Source organism: Myxine glutinosa, chromosome 12 (genome assembly GCF_964187855.1).
Source record: "Myxine glutinosa chromosome 12, kmMyxGlut1.1, whole genome shotgun sequence".
Classification (NCBI taxonomy): Eukaryota; Metazoa; Chordata; class Myxini; order Myxiniformes; family Myxinidae; genus Myxine; species Myxine glutinosa.
In genome coordinates this window covers 92,546,644-92,563,374 of record NC_136272.1, presented here as the reverse complement: position 1 = coordinate 92,563,374, position 16,731 = coordinate 92,546,644, and the positions used below count along the sequence as shown (strand labels likewise).

Sequence of the window (16,731 nt, the reverse complement as noted above, 5' to 3'; positions counted from 1 at the left end):
CATGGAAGAAGTTTCAGGATCTGAGTGCCGTGCTGATGAGGAGGGGAGTGTCGTTGAAGCTGAAGGGAAAGGTGTATGCTGCATGTGTGAGACGTATTATGATTTATGGGAGTGAGACATGGGTCATGAACGTAGAGCAGCAACCAAGGCTGGAAAGGGTGGAAATGTGAATGGTTCGGTGGATGTGCGGAGTATCGTTGAGAGAGAGGAAGACAAATGATGAATTGCGAAAGATGATGGGAATAGAGCCTGTGATGGATGCTGTGAAGAGAAACAGATTGAGATGTTTGGTCATGTGTTGAGGAAGGATGAAAGTGACTGGTTGAGAAGAGTGATGGAAATGAATGTAGAAGGAAGTAGAGGACGGGGAAGACTGATAAAGACTTGGCTAAAGATGGTGGAAGAAGAAATGTGGGCAAGGGGGTTAACAAGGAGAGATGCAGAAAATAGGGCAAAATGGAGAAGATTGTCATGGGGACCGCAAGGCTAACCCCCGCTCTGCAGGGAAAATGGCCTTAAAATGCATGTTGTTGTTGTTGTACTGGCAAACAATGGCCTACTATTATCAAAAACATTGTGGTATCTTTAATATCCATAAGAAAGTGCAGGAGGGACAGAAAACATCAGAAAATCTATGTTTAAAACCAAAAACACCCACAATATATATTAATTACATTCCAAGTGGTGGAATGTTTAATGTTCAGCCTTGTGAAACTGGTATGTTTGTCCTACTGCAGAAAAATGTTACATTTTCTCCAATTCAGCTTTGAATCAGCATGAAGAATATAGCTGTGAGGAGAAATATTATACGTGTTGGTTGCCCATCGTAACAGAAGCGGGTATTCACATGGAACACGTGACCTACCTCGCGAATTTGTTTATAGTGCTGAAGCTGCTGCCCAGACAACAACTACACTCCAAGGTAGAAAGGTGTGATCTCGAGTTAACGAACCTCCAAGAAGACCAGACCACTTGCGACTTGTAGTCAAGGTAGGAATTTGTAATTTGTTCAGGGTGCCAGCGATAACTCGTCTACTCTTCACGAAGGGCACCGTGGGATCTTTAACTTCCACCAACCAATGTTGGCAGACGGGACACCTGGCTTAAGGTCCAGCCAAAGGATAGTACACACGTTGATGAATCTCCTTGCATGTGAAACAACGTGATGACTGTTTACAGGTGGGCAAAGATTCGAACCCAGGCTAGACAGCTTGGAGGTGACTGTATGTACCTTCCTTCAGAGCCTATACCCTGAACTCACAACATCTTCAGTTGCATCAAAATACCAATGTTTACATATCTGGAAAAGACAATCCAAACACATTATAGAAAGCCATCAATGTAACAAATTGTGCCAAAGCAACGAGAATTTCTCTCGAGTACAAATGGTTCTACCTTGTTTGGTCATTACTTAACGAGCATCACCACACCCAGTGGGAGTATGCTTGTAAAAGCAGGTGTGAAAATGGATACAAGCGTGTGTGTGTGTGTGTGTGTGTGAGTGTGTGTGAGAAAGAGAGATAGCGAGAGAGAGAGAGACTCGTAAACAACATCACGTGTTTTTATGCTTCTTCATTTTCTCAATGCCATTTCTTATTCACTGCACTTTCGGGCCAGTAGACCGTGGGGATTCACGCTCGTTCCAGGTGATCTTACATCTGACAAGTGCGAGGAATTCATTTCGACACCCGCGTTGTTGCGTCCCACTGAGCGTGCGAGCGAGCAAAATGAGCGTCCAAGGCTGCGCCCAGCTGGCATCACGTCCGTATCCAGTCTCCATTGGGTCATGGGGTTAGGCAAGCAAAGCTCCCTCGCTCATTGAGGCGACTTCCCCGTGCACTCGTTAGAAGAAGAAATTAAAACAACGTAGTTCGTATTCACACGGCCCCTTCTTCTCGAACATCTCCAAACCTTTATTCCATCCTGCTGTCCTTAAAATCCCGACATCGCTTTTCCTATTGTGCTTTCCTATGCAAGCGGTTCAACCGCAACAATTTATCTGTCTGGGGTTGTGCAAAAGTAATAAATCGATAAACAAATCGCACCTCTAATGAAAGGCAGGCAGCATTCAAAATGACATTTGGGTGCAAGGCCTGAGCTGTGAGTTTTTGCCTCTAAATTCTTTTTTTATTGACTGTTCCAGCTCGCGAGGCAACTGAAGCAGTGAAAATGGAGGCTGAGATGCAGTAGTTCGGAGAAAGGCAAATGATCAATAACATTTACAGCAATGGGTTGGCATTAACAACAAAGATGCACTTTTCTCCAATAAGAAAAAGCATACGACGATAAGGGAAGCATCTGTAAGCCGACTTTGTTCTCTTACAAAAGGTCAGGAGCACATCAAAATGGTCAGGAGCAGATTCCACACCTGGTAGGTTTGTTCCACTCTGCTCGACTCAACAAGGTATTGAGGAGAAGTAGAGAGGAACATCTTGCTTGGGTTGTCTTTTGTGGGATACAGAGGTCCTTTTGTGGGACACAGGGCTTGATGCCCATCCAAGTGGCGGCGGACATATTGATGCAGCAGGCTTGTTGGTAAGGACACTGGAGTAGCATCCCAGAGGTTGTGGGTTCAAATCCAGCTGATGGCAGCGGTATTAAAGATTTCCATTGTAAGCTTCAGGAAATAGAGTTCGTTTCAGGAGAACCACCACGACACTACTGGAAGGTCGGAAACCCCAGCTGGCTCATTGACGACCTTCAGGATGGGGACCAATCTGACTGCCCCACCATCTCTGGTCTCCATGGGATGCTCGTCCACCCATTGTGCTCGACTCTTATTCCTTTCCTTTGTTACAGGAGGTCATTCTGAATGACTATGGACTCATTCCTTCCCCTGTACATATGACATGACAATATAGAAATATAGAAATACAACAAAGAAGATAATTTCAAAAACCGAGGATTACTGAATCCGATAATGAATGCATTTTCACCTCATTGCATCTTCAGTGGATCCATATGTTAAACAAGCGTTACGCCTAGGTCCCCCGTCGGTGAAGTGATGCGAGTTGACAAAGTGGAAGACACAAGGTGGCCATCTTGGATTTTGACGTGGCGACCCAATTTTCAATAGCGTTCTTCCTTATGCGTACATGCACCCACACACCAGATCAGGCGTTAGTAGTTCGTTTATTTTTCAAGATATTCCGCTCACAAGGTTTTTTTTTTTGGTTTTTTTTTTGTTTTGTATACAAGGTCGAGGCTCGTGAAAGAGCGAACATTAATCACACAGAAAGACAAACCGACACATAAAACATATAACATAGGGAGCGGTAGACAAGATGGGGAGAGAGGGGGAAGGACACAAACACAACATTTGAGAGCAGGGACCGAGAGACATGGAGACATCGAGAGATCTGAGAGAGGGCGAGGGCTTGGGGGGGGGGGGGGGGGGCGTGGGAAGGGGGCGGTGGGAGAGGTATAAAACATATGGACACTGCCAGGACTTCCAGGAAAGAAGTTGGAATTTCAAACAAGGTGGATCTGGGGTGAATTAGCGGGGGTAGAAAAGATCAAGGTTTTGGATGGGGGAAGATAAGAGATGGTGGTGAACAGCTGTTTTAAAGACCTGGAGGGAGGAGTGGGATTGAAGGGAGTGAGGGAGTTTGTTCCAGAGGCGGGAGAAAAGAGGAATGAAAGAGTGAAGGTGAGCAGAGAGCCGAGATTTCGGCAGTTTAACCATCAGAGGGTTGCTGGCAGATCTTGTGCGACCTGTAGGAATATTTGGGGGACAGAGCACAGAGAGAGCTGGGGGTGCAAGGCCGGAGAGGAGTCGGTAGAAGACAGAAAGACCACCTACCTGCCTGCGGTGAGTGAGTGAAAGGCCCTCAGAGATAGCTTCATCGCGGGAGATTCCAATAATTCTGAAAGCTTTGGTTTCAACAGCGTGAAGCCGAGCTAGGTGTGAGGCAGGAGCACCGGCCCATAGGGGAGAACAGTATTCCATTGAGCTGCGGATGAAAGCCTTGTATGTGGTGAGGAGCTCAGGTGTGCCGAGGAAGGACTTCGCACGACGGAGGATGCCCAGTCGGCGACTGGCTTTGGAGGCCAGCTTGGAAATGTGGTTTTCCCAAGAAAGATCCTGGCAGATAGTGAGACCCAAAATCTTGAGCGACAGAACTTCTTGGAGAGGATTGTTGAGAAAGTAGATGGGAGGGTTGTCCAGTCGATCTTTTCGGAGAGACATAGTAAGAGTGTGAGATTTGTCAGGATTGAAAGACATGTTCCACTTGTTTGACCAGTCTGTGATTTTGTCCAGGTCTTCAGAGAGTGAGGAGGCAGCAGACTGCCGATCTGAGGGAAGAGGAATGGAGCGGCAGAGAGTGGAGTCATCAGCAAAGAGATAGAGAGGATTTTCGAGAGAGTCAGAGAGATCATTGATGAAGACCAGAAAAAGCACGGGGCCCAGAACACTGCCTTGGGGAACTCCAGCCTGAACAGGAAGAGGAGATGAGAGAAACCCATTCAGGGCCACACGTTGACGACGACTAGAGAGGAAGTCCGCCAGCCATGCGTGGAGATTTCCATGGATACCAAAGGAGGAGAGTTTGGTGAGCAGAGCGGGGTGCCAGACCGTGTCGAAGGCACGTGATATGTCGAGGGAGACAGCTCTAATTTCCTGTTTGGCATTGAGGACCTCCATCCATTGTTGAGACAGCAGAAGCAGCATGTCCAGAGTAGAGTGACCTGGTCTGAAACCAAATTGATGATCAGAGATCAAGCCATTGGAGAAGAGGAAAGATTTCATATCCGAAGCAATGATGCATTCCATGACTTTGCTGATAATTGGGAGAAGGCTGATTGGTCTGTAGTTGCTAGGATCTGTTTTTGCACCTTTTTTGTGCAAAGCGGTGATGTTGGCTGATTTCCAAGCAGATGGCAGTTGAACTTGAGCAAAAGAGAGGGTGAAGAGATCAGAGAGAGGGTGAGATAGAGCAGCAGAGCAGGATTTTAGGACCCGTGGGCTGATGCCGTCGGGTCCAGTTGCAGAATCAGAGTCGAGGGTTGACAGAAACTTTTCCACCTTGTCAGGAGGAAAGGACACGGAGTCCAGGAGCAGCAGGGTACGACTGGGTATGGTGGGTACAGAGAGGGATGGGTTTGGGACACAAGATTTAGAGGCAAACACAGAGTTGAGGCATTCAGCTTTTTCACGTGCGGAGTCAGCTGTGTAGCCGTTTGAGGTAAGGGAGGGGATGGAGGGGGAACAAACACCAGAAACGGATTTGACCAGACGCCACCAGGATTTGGAAGAGGGAGACAGATAAGAGAGTTCGGTCTTGAGAACGGAGAGATATTGTTTCCTGGCTCTCCTGAGGGTGGACACACACTTGTTTCGGGCTTTGTGAAAGGAAATGAGATTTCCTTCCGTTGGATTTGCTTTCCAGGAGACGAAGGTTCAGACATACATGGCGGCGGCCATCTTGGATTTTGACGTGGCGACCCAATTTTCAATAGGGTTCTTCCTTATGCCTAGATACACTCACACACCAGATTAGAAGTTGGTACTTCGCTTATTTTTCAAGATATTCCGCTCACAAGGTTCAGACATACATGGCGTCAGACATACATGGCGGCGGCCATCTTGGATTTTGACGTGGGTTGCACCCACACACCAAATTCGAATGCGGTCCTTCGCTTACACACGCATGCACGCCCGCACGCACGGACGGACGGACGGACACACGGACGGAGGGGAAAACCATAGTCCCCCTTTCGCTCCACGGTGCGACGGGGGACAAAAAGTGAAATATTACACAGGTGGTGTGTTTTATAATTATTGTTAGATCGTCCACTCTGATTCTGGGAGGTTGGTGGTTCAAATCCTGGCAAGTCACACCAAAGACTTCAAAAATGGTATGTGCTGCTTCCTTGCTTGACACGCAGCATGTAAAGGGATGTCTGTACACGTATGTGAAGCCACTGAATTGTTTGTGGGTTCATGCTGGAGAAACACTTGGCGTTACATTCACGTTTTGGTAAATCACGGCTGCTTCCATAAAAATTATGAAGAGATTCATCAAAGTCGAAGCTGGTGCTTAATGGCGCAGTTTCAAGTCTGCGCGACCCAGTTTTCTATTCATGATATTCATAAATGACCTCTGAAATCATCTTTATTTATTTGATGAAGACTCCACCCTCTGCTCTCTGCTCGCCCTCATCCTTCAGACAGACAGGCTGCAGCCTCTTCCCTCTCTTCAGACCTTCCCAAAATCACAAGATGGTCAAAAACTTGGAATATGTCTTTCAATCCTGACATATCTCATACTCTCGCTATCTCTCTCTGAAAGGACCATATGGCAAACCCTCCTATCTACTTTCTTAGCAATCCTCTTGAGGCAGGTCATTCATTCAAACTCCTGGATGTCACGATCAGCCAGGATCTTTCTTGGGTAAACCACATTTCAAAGTTGGCCTCAAAAGCCAGACGCCGACTGGGCATCTTCCATTGTACAAAGTCCTTCCTTGGCACACCTGAACTCCTATCCACCTAAAAGGCCTTCATCCGCAGCTTGATGGTGAAGTACTGCTCTCCCCTCTGGCCCCCGCCTCACACCTTGCTCAGCTTGATGCCATGGAAACCAAGGCCTATAAGGGCATTAGGATCTCCCACGATGAAGGCAAACGTAGCTTTCGCAGACAGGTTGGTGGTTTTCTCTGTCTTCCACTGCCTCCTTTCTAGTCCTGCATCCTCTACTTTTACCATGCTTTCCCCCCCCCTTATCCCAACCAGGTTTCTGAAGGGTTCATGTGGTCTACCATCAACCCCCTTCTAGTGAAACTCTCAAAATCGACAATCACTGTTCACCTCCACTCATTTGTTTCTCTATTTTCTCACCTGTGGAACCAACATCCACATTCTCTTCAATCTCATTCTTCCCTCCAGGTCAGACAGCTGTTCACCACCATCTCAGGTCATCCCCCATCCAAAACCATGACCTTTTTTTACCCCTGTTAACTCCTCCCATCCCCCAGCCTCAACCCCACTCTCTTCCAAATTTCCAGTCTTTCCTCCCTGAGAGTTTGCTTCTGTGTCCATCTTGTCCACACAGCCATGTGTCCCTCCCTACCCCTCTTTCCTCCCCAGATCTCTTATTTTAACAAGTCTTCCTCTAGAATATCCTTCAACCTGCTGTTGGTGTTTTCCCCCTCTTCCTCCCGTTCCTTTTGTTGTTTAGTGCTTTGATGCGTTCAATGTTCTCACTTTTCCATGAGCATTGAGCTTGTATATATATATATATTTTTTTTTTTTTTTTTTTTTTAAAGGATGCAAAGTCAAAAATGTCTTCATGATCAGATAAGTTGTTTGTTATTTTGTGAAATCCGACTTGTTTGAGTTCAAAAAAATTCCTAGTTTTAAAGCCTTCATCATTGCCAAAAACTTTCCAACAAGCTTTTGCTGCTGGCATTCCCGATTTAAAATATTTCTGGGATAGTTATGAATGCATATGGACCATACACAGACTTGAGACATCCTATTGGTGAATTCAAGTGTCTGCAATTAAAAAACAATACTCGACAATAATTACATCCACCCTTCCCTCTGCCCTCCAAACAACAACTTTGTTACAATTATACCACATGGGAAGTGATGATGCGCTACATTTATCATGATTTGGGGCTATTTACTAGTCCGTCCCCTGCAGGGCAGAATATGGGGGGGGGGGGGGGGGGGTGTGGTGTGTGTGTGTGTGTGTGTGTGTGTGTGTACTGTAACTTTTTACCATTTGAGCTATTGTCATCAAAGCTTTATTAGTTACATATTTACAGGGCTTAAGGCTTGTGGAGGAGTTGCAACATAAAACAAGCGCCGATATCTTGGGGGAAATGACGTAACTTCCTGGGGCACTCTGGGTACCGGCATTGCCATCTTTGTGATGTCACTTTTCTCTCTGCTCCCTCTCCTCTTTTCATACCTACAATATCGAAGCATTTGTAGAAATAAATTATATTCCTGTAAAATATTTGCTTTCAGTGTCTGTGTACAATATCCTTTCTCCTCCCAATTCCCTAACTCCCACACACAACTCCTTATCTCCAACTCCCTTCCCTTATGATCACTGTTATTCACTTCTGGGAACTGTTATCTTCTTCTTCTTCTTCTTCTTCAAGGAAACTGTTATCTCCCTTCTCTCAATCATATTTTTCTCAATTTAACATCCTCAATCCATGACTGTGCATGTAATATGTAGGTATAGCCCGTAAACACGTACTCATACCATGTTTGGTTGAGTTTTTTCATTTCTCTACCTTTTATTCTGTCCATGGGATGTCGCGAGCACAGCTTTGCAATGGGAAAAATATGAGAATTTTAATGGCAGTACCAAATTGTCTTGAGGGTAGAGTCAACTACAAAGCTTATAATGGCATCACCTATACACCATACATGGCTGGCGAGATAACCTAGATTTATGTAGACTTGCCTCTGAGCTCGCCAGCTAGCTTGGGTTTGAATCCTGACCCAGGTATAATCATCTCTTGATGTTTCACAGGAAGGGCGAGGTATCCATGTGTGCACTGTCCCTCAGATGGACATTAAGCTGGACGACCCGGCTGATAACACTGATCGCTGGTAGAGGTTAGATATCCGATGGCGCCTTTATTTTTTTTTTTGTATACTGAATCGAGGCTCGTGAAAGAGCTGACAACCGCGAGGGAAAGACAGCACAGGGGGACCGGACCACGAGGGAAAGACAGCACAGGGGGACCGCGAGGGAAAGACAGCACAGGGGGACCACGAGGGAAAGACAGCACAGGGGGACCGTGAGGGAAAGACAGCACAGGGGGACCACGAGGGAAAGACAGCACAGGGGGACCACGAGGGAAAGACAGCACAGGGGGACCGCGAGGGAAAGACAGCACAGGGGGACCACGAGGGAAAGACAGCACAGGGGGACCACGAGGGAAAGACAGCACAGGGGGACCACGAGGGAAAGACAGCACAGGGGGGACCACGAGGGAAAGACAGCACAGGGGGACCCTTTGCAAAAAGTAGGCAAGTTATCCCGGCACCTGAAACAAATTACAAATTCTTGCTCTTAATGACTGCTGGGAAGGCAACGGTAAACCACCCAGCACAACCAAACCAGCCATCATACTACACCTTGCCAAAAGACTGCTTCAGAAGCTTTGCTCTGTAAAGGGAACGGTACTGATGATTATGATAATGATGATGACGACACACCATATTCAGCCATAACTCCTTCCTGACTGTCATTTGTGATGACAGCTTGATTATTTTTTTTAATCAACAATCACGATATGGTAATTGTCCTCTCTGGCATTTTGAAACAATTTGTAGAGCATATTTACCCATTGAATTTCTCCTTGAACGAAACTAGAAATCCAATTTACTTGACCACGTGATGCAACATATGGCACCACAGCACGAAAAGAAACTGTGACAATTGCACACATCGGAGGAATCAATGATGGTGGAGACATTAGTCATAAAAGTACAGCATTGATGGCAAAACGATCGCCGTACAGACAGTTATGGACACAAACATTTAGTGATGGGGAGTGAAGGGAAGATGGACTCGTCAAGCTTGAACGGCATCAAATGGAGGCTGAATCGACAAAAACGTTCAATACAGCGCAAGTTGCTCTCAGGTCGGACGTGAAGAATCTTTCAACAAATCGACAAGCACAGGTACAGAGAATTGTGTAAAACACTCGTTTCAGGTTACAACGATAAAGAACAGTGTTATAAGAAGCGAAGAGAGGGGACTATTTATACCTGAGATACGATGTTGTACAATTCGTTGTCCACAAAACTCGTTTAGCTGAAGTATTTGAGATGTATTGTGATCATGCAATTGCAACAGAATACAAAACTAGGACGGCACTCCGACGAAAGTAGAGAGCATACCTCCGCCAGGCTGAACAGTTTACCTTTTGTATCCCACGGATCTGGATACAGACCTGACCCAAAATCTTGGCTTCTTTTGTCAAATTAATAAACTCATCCACCTAATTATGTCACAAGTCATCCACAACTTTTTAAAATATCATGCTATACATCGTTTTTGGCCAAAAAAAAAAAAACCACACTCAAGGGTGAAGAATCACTTAGAGATTTTTTAAAATCTCATATCCGGATCCGGATCCGGATCCTCACCAAAATCTAATCATTTCATCATTGTCACACACGTAACCAATCCACGATGTTTCGTCCGAATCCATCCACAACTTCTTTCAGATACCGTGCTGTATATTGGTTTTAGCCCTATCACTCAATGGTAAAGAATCACTTAAAATCTATGATCCAGACCCAGATCCGAATCTTCACCAAAATCTAATCATTTCATCGTTGCCACATATTCAACCTGTCCACCAAATTTTGGCCGAATTCGTCCACAACCTTTTGAGATATCCTGGTCACAGACAGAAAGAGAGGGGTGAAAACATAACCTCCATCCACCTTTGGATAGGATATCTCAAAAATATATGTATGCATTATGAAACCTGGTGGACAGGTTGGGTGTGTGACGAGAACAAAATTTTGGTGAAGATCCAAATCCAGATCCACATACGAGAATTTTTAAAGTGATTCTTCACCATTGGTATATAGGGCTTAAAACAATACATGGCAGGGGATATCTCAAAAAGTTGTGTACGGATTTGGACGAAACTTGGTGGACATGTTGGGTTTGTGACAAGAACGATCTGATTCGATTTTGGCAACGATTCAGATCCGGACATGGGAAGTTGTTTAATTTTAAGTGATTCTTCACCATTGAGAAAAGGGGCCAAAAATGATACCTCAAAAAGTTGTGGATGGATAATGACAAAACTAGGTGGATGAGTTTGGTGGATGAAAATAGCAAGCCGATTCGATTTTGATAAAGATCCGAATCCAGATCCGGCCCATCAATGGGATACAAAACGTAAACTGTTCAGCCTCTAGCGCAGGGGTTCTTAACCTGTGGTCCATGGACCCCTTTGGGGTCCGTGGATGGGTTTCAGGGGGTCCGTGAACCAGGCGCATAAAAATAATTTAAAATTTATTTTCGCTCGCTTTTTATAAAAGGTTATATTTTTTGTCCATGTACAAGTTGTTATGTACTTATTCTTCCTTACTGAAGACTAGTAGATCTGTAAGGTAGGTTGAAATGGGATGATACTGAGTGTACAGTCAGGTAACATACAGTCGTCATCGTCGTCAAGTTATGACTTCTAGAATAGTTCCCGTCGATAGAAATTGAAGAAAATGTCCCCTGCCCCAGATTTTAGCGCTGGCCGCTAGACTCCATGTTTACAGTTTGGTGTCGTCGTTTGCACGACCGCCACCCAGTACCACTACTCCATAATTAAGTGCTTATTTCTCACTTTCCACGGCTTGTCACGACTCAGGAATCTTCTCATATACTGGTGAGGTTTAAAACTTTATAGTATCTTCAGATCCATGTTTTTTTCCTATATAATTATACTGTATATTAAATTACCCATCAATATAATTTTTCCATCGACCTGCTATTTTCTATTTTCCTTCCTGCTTGCCATGTTTTTATCTGCATTTATTTACTTTTGTGTTTATGTGCTTATGTGCATTTTTCTGGGGAGGGTTCCTTAGCTTTCACCAGATTCTCAAAGGGATCCATGACTCAAAAAAGGTAAAGAACCCCTGCTCGTCTAGCGGAGATAAGCTCTCTACCAAGTGTTGTTTTTGTCAAATTAACAAACTCATCCACCTAATTATGTCACAAGTCATCCACAACTTTTTGAAATATCATGCTATATATCATTTTTGGCCAAAAAAACACACTCAAGGGTGAAGAATCACTTAGAGATTAAAAAAAAAAATCTCATATCCGGATCCGGATCCGGATCTTCACCAAAATAGAATGGGTTCATCATTGTCACACACCTAACCAATCCACGATGTTTCGTCCGAATCCATCCACAACTTCTTTCAGATACCGTGCTGTATATTGGTTTTAGCCCTATCACTAAATGGTAAAGAATCACTTAAAATCTATGATCCAGATCCAGATCCGAATCTTCACCAAAATCTAATCATTTCATCGTTGTCACATATTCAACCTGTCCACCAAATTTTGGCCGAATTCGTCCACAACCTTTTGAGATATCCTGGTCACAGACAGAAAGAGAGGGGTGAAAACATAACCTCCATGCACCTTTGGTTAGGATATCTCAAAAATATATGTATGCATTATGAAACCTGGTGGACAGGTTGGGTGTGTGACGAGAACAAAATTTTTGGTGAAGATCCAAATCCAGATCCACATACGAGAATTTTTAAAGTGATTCTTCACCATTGGGTTTAAAACAATACATGGCAGGGGAGGGTTCCTTAGCTTTCACCAGATTCTCAAAGGGATCCATGACTCAAAAAAGGTAAAGAACCCCTGCTCGTCTCACGGAGATAAGCTCTCTACCAAGTGTTGTTTTTGTTAATTAATTTGTTGTATCACCTAATTGCTCTATTTATTTATTTGTATTGTATGACAGAGCTTTTCAATGCTCCACAAGCTTTTCAAATAAAGAGTACAACACAAACCTCCACAAGTACTTGTTTCAATCTAAAAGTCCAAATAGCTGGAAGTGCTTTCTCAAGATGTGCCACAATTCGAGTAGACCTTTGCTCCCTTAATTACTGTGTAAGGCTCAATGAATGCCGTCCCTAACATCGCATCGTTGCCGAGCATGCTCTGCGAAGGCGATGGCTACTTTGAAACGATATGAGTGCCATCCATTTAATGGGATGACGCCATCTGCGAATCGATTGAGGTGTAAGAATATTCATGACCATCGCCGAATCTCGATCCAATCTGGCGGGTTTGGGATAAACGTGAACCGTCTGTGGACAAGTCTGCAGAAGTCTTCAAATATCTTTTGAGTGGATGGATTAATATCCTCCAAGCCGACCCAGCATTTTGTGGAGTCGATACTACTACATCATCCTTTCAGATGGAGATTGTAGGACAATCTTTTGATGAAGGCTCGAAAAACGGTCAAGGAGTGGTGAATAACAAGCAGTCTGAGTATTGCGCTGCAATACATGTCCCCTACTGGCAGTCTGTCGTCCGGATAACTGATGGGGAAATTCCCAAAGTTCAAAGTGCCATAACTTTGTCAAAAATTATCGAAACGTCATGAAGTTCGAACTTGACCTGTAACTTATCATGAGGAAACCATGTGCCAAGTTTGAAATCATTAGCGTTAAGCGTTTAGAGAAAAGTCCGGAAAACTGTTCTTTGCGTGACGGACTGACAGACGGACAGACTGACAGACGGAGGGACGGAGTGCAAACCTATAGTCCCCTCCGGTGTACACCGGTAGGGGACTAATAAGATGAGCGTTTTAAAAACCATTCTACGCTCGGATTAAATTAAATATTTTCACTTTTTAAGTTTTTGTGGAAACGAATATTTTAGAAACCATTTCATTGATAGACGACGTTGATGAGGTGCATAAGTTATCGATAAACTGTCCTTGTATAATCGAGGATTCCGAAGTGCATTCAAAAACGCCACTTCTAGACCGAAGCATTCACTGTATCAACTGAAATGCCATGATAGCAATAAAACTATTGACCGGTCTTTCGGCCTTTCTGAGACCATTTCTGGAGTTTTCTGAAGCAGGCTATTTAGTTTTAATTTTTTCAGATGCTCTGCGTCTCGGTGCTTTTAAGTTATTTTTATGTTTTTTACCTTGGGATGGAATTTTTGGCATTTGGTAACTGGCTCAGAGTGAGAAAGAAAAAGGCAGCATACCACAACAGGTGTAAGAAGGAGGAAAAAAAAAGCAAGGATGTACAGTGCAGTAATGACAATGCTTGGAAATTCAAATTCAAACTGCCACACATCATTCCCTTGTGCAGCCATATGTGTTACACCATTATCTTGGCACGTTGACAACTAATGGCAAATTAACTGCCACATTTACACCAATTAAGCTCTGTGATGTCATAGTGGTGCTGCGTTGCACATTTCCTTTGCTGTTTCACTTTTACTATCGACAAATCATATCATTTTAAAAACGAACAGAGGGGGGATGGAACAGCGAGAGGATACAAGAGGGCAGATGACATGGTAAAAAGAGAAAGGATACGAGAAGTTGAACACACAATCTTACCTGTGACAAACCCAGGTATATGGACACGGTTTCTGAAATGTACAGGAAACGACCTTCGTGGTTCAAGACAAAGATGAAGCCATCCATAGACTGTGTGAGAAAGGGGAACACATGAGACATTCCATTCGGTGGATGTACACGTCTCACGGCAAACAATGTTTGAAAACTTTACTCATGAGCACAATGGAGATTAAAAGGATATCATCATTATTGTAATCATCAATGTACCATACTCTACAGGGTCACAAGTCCCACGACACGATTTTAGCTGCGTATATATATATATATATATATATATATATATATATACAGTATATATATATATATATGATTTGTTTATACCATGTATTTATACTGTTGTACACCACTCCTTTCCTATACCATCTGCAGATGCTGCATGATGTCATCGCCAGGCATCGAAGGGGGATCGGCGATGACACGCACCGAAAGGGAGTACTCAGTTTTAATTCCGGTTTCTTGTTTTCTTGCTTGTTTGTTTGTTTGTTTTTCCGGGCGATATCTCAGCCATCCTTTGAGCTAGGAAGCTGAAATTTGAGCACATTAGTGAGCACGTGCTTTGGCAAAAACGGTAATTTTTAATTTTTTGCTTAATGAATTAATTGATTAATTACTTAATTATTAGCGATTTATTTATCAGTTATTTATTTTCTTTCTCATCTGGGCAATATCTCAAGCACCTTTTCAGCTACGAAGCTAATATTTGTATATGAAAATGGCCAAGTGATTTGGCTATAAAGGGTATTTTTGATTTATTGATAAACAAATTAATTGATTAATTATTAATTTTTTCGATTAATTACTTAATTATTAATTTTCATAAAGTTACAGATTGGGAAGAAGCAGTGGTGGTTTAGGTATTATATTAGCCAATTGATTATGAAACTTATTATGTTACGATTATTATTTATTTATTTTCATTTTTACGATTATTTATTTAGTTCACCACTCCCTTTATTAGGATTTTATAATATTATTAATATTTATATAATTATATGTAATATTATTTATATAATTATTTTATGATTATCAAGTTCACCACTCCCGCACAATTACGTCTCCATGTGCTGCATGGCAGCATCGCCGGGCGCCAAAGGTGCACCGGCGTTGTCTCGTGCTGGAGGATATGTTATTACCTCCGCCACCGAAGGTGGAATGGATGTTATGTTTTCATCCCTGTCTGTCCGTTTGTCCATTTGTTTGTGAACAAGATACCTCAAAAAGTTGTGGATGGATTCGGACGAAATTTGGCAGAGAGGTAGCGTATGTGACAAGGATGAAATGATTATATTTTGGTGAAGATCCGGATTCGGATCCTGCTCGTATAATTTTTAAGTGATTCTTCACCATTGGGAGATGGGGCCAAAAACCATACGTAGCAGGATATCTCAAAAAGTTATGGACGGATTTGGACGAAACTTTGTGGGCAGGTTATGCATGACAAGGAATAATCGATTCGATGTTGGTGAACATCTGAATATGAATTCAGATATTATAATTATTGAATTTTTAAAGTGATTCTTCACCATTGAGAGATAGGGCCAACAACGATACATAGCGGGATATCCCAAAACGTTATGGATGGATTTGGCTGAATCTTGGTGTACCGGTTGGGTGTCTGACAAGGACGATTTGATCCGATTTTGGTCAAGATATGAATATGGATTCGGATATGAGAATTATTTAATTTTTAAGTGATTCTTCACCATTGGGAGATAGGGCCAAAAACGATACATAGCGGGATATCCCAAACAGTTATGGACGGATTTGGCCGAAACTTGGACAGGTTGTGTGTGTGACAAGGAAGAATCGATTCAATTTTGGTGAAGATTCAGATACGGATACGGCTAGTAGAATTTTTTTTTAAGTGATTCTTCACCATTGAGTGATATGGCCAACCAGGCGGAGGTATCCTCTCTACTCTGTGCCGTTCTAGTTTATTTATTTGGCATGGGGGTGGTGTACTTTGAATATATCCCTACTTGTCTTCTTTTCTTTTTTTTAAAATAATACAGCTACATTAAACGAAGATGGCAGACACCAGTCCATTTACAGTAGAAGAGAGGCTGGTAGAAGAGAAACACAAACAAGACAATGAAACAGGTGCAATAAGATTTGAGGAGCATTTTGGAAAGCCAGCACCGTCAAAAACAAATCTCTATCTCAAGGAAAAAAAGGTATTTCAGACTGGAAATGTATGTGTACTCGACAGCAAGCACAGCGAGCGACCAAACATTCGTGAATTGGGAATTCATTACATTAAAACATCCGTTATCAGATCTCAGAATAAATGATTACGGAAACGTTCTGCAGAGTTGGGTGTTTTATATTCATTGTTACGTCGCAAAATGAAAGAGGACCTTCACGTGGGACGATATAAACCAAATGTCATTTGTGAATTGTCAGATGTAGATCATGAAAACAGGTTGACAGCTTGTTACAACAGTTGACGTCATACGGATGCACTCGATGTGTAAGGAGGTATTGTAAGAGTTATAATACTGTAATATGTTATTATTATTATTCCGGTATTATGTATTACTTTTATGACTGTATATGAATGAATGAATGATCGTTTTAAGGCCATTTTCCCCGCTAGAGCGGGGGTTA

At 43.1% G+C, this 16,731-nt stretch overlaps 1 protein-coding gene across 1 annotated transcript in view; it reads right to left on the bottom strand.

Annotated features, from left to right (window-relative positions):
* LOC137437607 (neuronal PAS domain-containing protein 3) overlaps positions 1 to 16,731 on the bottom strand; it is a gene marked incomplete at its 5' end in the record, with an annotated part of 383,205 nt that overhangs the window by 190,138 nt on the left and 176,336 nt on the right. The window contains one exon of the mRNA XM_068132076.2: positions 14,104 to 14,193. Within this exon, the coding sequence (XP_067988177.2) occupies positions 14,104 to 14,193 (90 nt within the window). The remainder of the gene's footprint in view (positions 1 to 14,103; positions 14,194 to 16,731) is intronic.